Raw genomic sequence first — 5,298 nt, 5'->3', positions numbered from 1 at the left:
ACATGTGTGTGCATAATTAAAACTAAAATCTTAAAAAAACCTCACTATTGATTTTTGGTACAGGGTCCAACCTGCTGTGTAGCCAGAGCTAACCTTGGCCTCTTAATCCTTTTGCCTCCTCTTCCCAAGTGCTGGAAGTACAGGTGGCAACTTATGCTTTTATTGTGTGTCAGTTTAAAGAGTAATTAAGACATTTGAAAATAAAATCAAATATTCATGTACTCCTTTAGTTTTCTAGTAAAATAACTCTGACTTCAAACAGCTCAACTTTCATTGTAAGAAGAGTGATTTCCCAAGTGACACTCATCTGAACGGAGCAGGTGATGCAACTGTCACAGTTCCAAAGCTATTGGGACATTCAAGTGACATTCGTGTGTAGGCGTCGGGGCTAAGGAAAAGGTACCCTTCACTGCTATAGCCTTCAGGGTAGATTCAGTAATTTGTCATTCTTATTTTATTCCTTTTAAGCATCTACAGCGTATTGGCGAATGTGAGTCATTCTCTTTGAGTACATCTTAGTCTGCCCCCCCCCCAAAGGTTTGAGGGTCGGAAATGCAGGTGATTATCAGGACTGCCTTTGATACCTACATCCTTCTCTCCTGGGAGCCCTTTGAACTGACTTTGATATGCAATAATTAAGAGGGACTCCTGCCTGGAGGAGCAGCCGCTGTGGCCCTGCCTCTGGTCTCCTTCCACTGAGTCCTTGTTTTGAACTATTGATCAAAGATGTGAAGGGATCTGTTGTAGCCTGTGTGGGGTAAAGAGGAAGGAAGCCAGTGGGCTGGAAGGGAGAAGAGGGGCCACGTCTGGCTATAAATAGTTTCGGAAAAGCATGCTGGTCAGACCCTGCCTGCCTCCTTTAACACACGGTCCTTGGGCAGATTTGCTTCTCTTTCAGAAAGGGCCACCCCAGGCGACTGGCAGATCGCACGCGGAGCAGGCTCATTCAGCTCCGTTTGCAGTAGCCCATCGTCAGAGGACTCAAGGGTACTGGCAAGTCCTGGGAGACCTGAATGACTGAAGGATGGTGCTGGTGGCCTTGCTTGGACTCAGCTGGTTCTGTTCACCCCTGGGAGCTTTGGTCTTGGATTTCAACAACATCAAGATCTCTACGGATGTGCAAGGCGCTGGAAAGGTAAGTGCAGCTAGAGCAGGGTAGCACCGAGACCCATAGCAACGGTAACTAACCTCGGTCAGACAGGCCGCCCTCACCTCTAAGTGAACTGATGGAGGACTGAGGTTGCACGGAAATCCCACTCTCTTGTCATTGACTATTAGCCCAAACCTGTAATCCCATTACTCAGAAGGCAGAGAAGGACAATAAGGAGCTGACAGTGAGTCAGAGGCCAACCTGGACTGCAGATGAAACAAAAAGCCAGGAAAAGCAAAAGGCAATAAAGTGTTTTTCCAGCCAGGGCTCTGAATTTGTCTACAAATCAGTGTATAACGAAGCGGTACCATGTGCTAGACCTTTATGATCAACTGTCTTTCTCACAACTTGAGATAGCTTTCTATTTATCAATGAAGAAGACAGTCATTTGGACCAAGGTTACACAGCAGGTGTGTAGGAGTTACGAATTAAACACATTGGGAAATGACACATTATTGTAATAATCTACTTTGTAGAGTTGTTTCGGGGGTCATTGATTATCATTTATGTATACTATGCATTATACTCTATCCTATGTGGTGCATACATAATGAAGGACAGTTGGGGAGGGGTGGGTGCAGTGGCAGTGGGACATGTGTGTTATCTGTAAGACACAGGAGAAACCTTGGATTTTCATGAAGAGCGTAAGAGTATTAAATTCTGAGTTTTGAAGTAAAACGAGGGTTGGAGCATGGTTGGTTCATAACTGATTAAAGACAAGCTCTCCCCGGGCATTGGTGGCACACACCTTTAATCCCAGCACTTGAGATGCAGAGGCAGGTGGATCTCTGTGAGTTCGAGGTCAGCCTGGTCTACAGAGCTAGTTCCAGGACAGCCTCTAAAGCAATACAGAAAACCCTGTCTCCAAAAACCAAAAAAAAAAAAAAAAAAAAGACAAGCTCTCAAATACAAGCTCTGTAGCAAACAAGGTGTTCTCACAGGTAGTCTGATGTATTCTTTTGGGGGGAAAACCAGTTACGCTGAAAAATTAAGAGGGTGCCCGGAGCTCAACACAACATCTCAACAGCCCCTCCCCCCATGTGTGGGATGAAGACCTCTTAGGGCTCATTGGATTTCCCAGCCTGTGACAAGTTTTCCTTCTCAGGGCTCACAGTGTGCGTCAGACAAGGACTGCAGCGTGGGGAGATTCTGCTTTATGCTGCATGATGACAAGTCATACTGTGCCACATGCCGCAGAGTTCGGAGGAGGTGCGAGAGGAGTGCCGTGTGCTGCCCGGGAACAGTCTGCGTGAATGGTGAGCCATGCGTCTGAAGGCATCATCGGAGTCACGTAGGTTAGGACAGTCCACGGGAGGCAGCTCTAGGGTGTTCTTGGATCTGCAGCAGCTGTCTTTTTTGATGAAACAGATTAATTCACTACTGGTGACATGGATAAAATGACTTTAAAGGACATTCAGGGTAGACTGGTTGGATCTTTCTATTTTCACTTGGACTTTATTAATCAACCATTTTATTTGCTGTATGTGTGTGCATGTGTGTGAGACATGGTGTCTGTGTTAGAAATATAAAATATTATGAAATGGAAGGTAGAAGAGCTACCGAATTACTTAGCAACACAGTAACCGCATTATCTGCACGTGTGTCCCTCAGTTATAACACTAACCAAAGCTGGCTGTCCCTCAGATGTCTGCACTGCCGTGGAAGACACAAGACCAGTAATGGACAGAAACAATGATGGCCAAGACAGCACCTATGCAGAAGGAGCCACCAAACGGCCCACGGAGGAAAACAGTGCTCAGGGGAAGCCCAGCATTAAGAAATCACAAAGCAGTAAGAGCACCATTCTGAACACATTTTATTTGAAAACAATTTTCTCCCTCTCAGCTCCACAGGTTGAAACTAACTTCTGTCTCCACCCAATGTCTGTGAGCTCTTGGAACAACTCAAGAGACCCCATTAGCCAGGACAGGACAATACCCTAGTGATAAGTGCATAGGAAGAAAATTTTCCAGTGTTCAATTACACACACACACCATTTCCCAACACACTGGTACAGTACGTGCATGTGTGTGAGCACACACACACACACACACACACACACACACACACTCTCTCTCTCTAAGTGTGGTAACAAACCCCTTTTAGTTCCAGCAGGGGCTGTTGGATCTCTGAGTTCCAGGCCAGCCTGGTCTACATAGTGAGTTCCAGGCCAGCCAGAGCTACATAGATCCTGTTTCGAAACAACAAAATCCATTCTGTATTTTGTACAAGGTTGGAGCGAATGCATTTACTTTCATCCGCTGTGTATGCGAAGGCTACAGAAAGGGAAAATGGCACTTGTTATGCCACCAGCATAGTGAGTGTGTGTGTGTGCCTGTGTGTAAATGAACACTGGAAGGTTTTCTTCCTAAGCACTTATTACTAGGGTCTTTTGTTGTTGTTGTTTGAGACAGAGTTTTTCCGCAGCTTTGGAGGCTGTCCTGGAACTTGCTCTATAGACCAGGCTAGTCTCCAACTCAGAGATCCCCCCCCTCTGCCTCCCAAGTGCTGGGATTAAAGGTGTGTGCCACCACTGCCCAGCTGATTACTACTATTTTAGACAACTGTGGTTTTTGCTTTTTGTTGAAACAAGGTCTTTAATAAAAAAACGATAAGCCCTATTTGGAAGGGTTAGAATTTCCCCTCATTATGTGAGACCCATGGGTCCTATTGGCTGTTGCTATTTTTAGGTTGTAGCCTTCATACCTAGGTTTCCAAACTCATGCCATTAGAACAACATACACCCTTAACCTTCCTGCCGTGAGTTGTGCTGTCTATCTGCCACTAAAGCCTGTGTCTAACTTGTTACAGGACAGGAGGGAGAAAGCTGTCTGAGAACTTCGGACTGTGGCCCTGGACTTTGCTGTGCTCGCCATTTTTGGACAAAAATTTGCAAGCCAGTTCTACTAGAAGGACAAGTCTGCTCCAGGAGAGGGCAGAAAGACACTGCCCAAACCCCAGAAATCTTTCAGCGCTGTGACTGTGGTCCTGGACTGTTGTGTCGAAGTCAGGTGACTGGTAGTCGCCAACAGACAAGGCTAAGAGTATGCCAAAGAATATGAGTTGTAAACACAATTGTAAACATGGGACTCACTGTGTTCACACAGTCAGGAACTAATTTTATTATTGTTATTTTATTTTGTGTTTTTGAGACAAGGCTTCACTGTGAAGCCTTGACTAGGCTAGAACTTGCTGTCTACCTGGCTGGCCTTGAACTCAAAGAGATCTGCCTGCCTCTGCCTTTTGGGTACTTCTTGGGCTAGAGGGAGGAGTTCTCAGACAGGGTCTCAAAGTAAGTTTTGTAGCCCAGGCTGGCCTCAAACTCATGATCCTCTTATACCCGAGGCTTGGGATCACAGATGAATATTACTACACACAGCATATATAAAAAGCCAAATCTAGCAACTGAAATACACAGCAACCTGTGTACTACGAGATGCTGCACGGTGAATTACTTTTGGCTTTTTGTATCCTGTCTAGAATATTGACAAGATTCTACAATAAAACAATTGACACAGCCATTCAATCTGTTCAAATAAAGCTTTTTAAAAAATTGAGATTGGATGTGGGTTTATTACGGGATCTTCTGATATACTGTGAACTGCCTTCCAGACAAACTAATGGATGTGCCTGTCCCCAGAATCACACGTCATTTAAGGTGAGGGGCTCCTACTTCTGAGATAAAGCACACACCTATTCTTCTAGTTATTAGGATGTTTTGCAAACAGAAAATGGGTCAAAGAAAAAAGTTGCATTGATGAAGTCTCTTCGTTTCTTTTTCTTCTATCTCTAAGACAGGGTCTCACTATGTAGCTCTGGTACCCTGGTGTTCTGAAATTCACTCTGTAGACCAGGCTGGTTTTGAACTCAGAGATCTGCCTGTCTCTGCCTCCCGAGTGCTGGGATTAAGGGTGTGTGCTATCATGCCTGGCAGCCCCTAGTTTCTAGAGAGTACTGAACCAGCTTTCAGTAAAGAGCAAACAGGAGCCAGTAGAGGAGAATGTGGTTGCACTGTAAGGCAGAAATAAAAATGTCCATTAAACATTTTCTAGCACCCTGGCTCTTATTATTCTCTACTAAACCCATGGCTTACTATGCTCATAAACGCACTAAATTTAAGCACATTTGCTAAGAAAATAAGTACTCAA

General features: G+C 44.9%; 1 protein-coding gene across 1 annotated transcript; it reads left to right on the top strand.

Moving 5' to 3' along the window:
- The first annotated feature begins 887 nt into the window (after positions 1-887).
- Positions 888-4,707, top strand: Dkk4 (dickkopf WNT signaling pathway inhibitor 4). Its single transcript, XM_040731826.1, has 4 exons — positions 888-1,135; positions 2,256-2,406; positions 2,795-2,941; positions 3,962-4,707. The coding sequence occupies exons 1-4, from the start codon at positions 1,025-1,027 to the stop codon at positions 4,210-4,212; spliced, it is 660 nt and encodes a 219-aa protein (XP_040587760.1). The 5' UTR covers positions 888-1,024; the 3' UTR covers positions 4,213-4,707.
- Positions 4,708-5,298: the final 591 nt, after the last annotated feature.

The sequence above is a fragment of the Mesocricetus auratus genome, unplaced genomic scaffold (genome assembly GCF_017639785.1).
Source record: "Mesocricetus auratus isolate SY011 unplaced genomic scaffold, BCM_Maur_2.0 Super-Scaffold_100026, whole genome shotgun sequence".
Lineage (NCBI taxonomy): Eukaryota > Metazoa > Chordata > Mammalia > Rodentia > Cricetidae > Mesocricetus > Mesocricetus auratus.
This window is presented reverse-complemented; position numbering and strand designations above follow the sequence as displayed.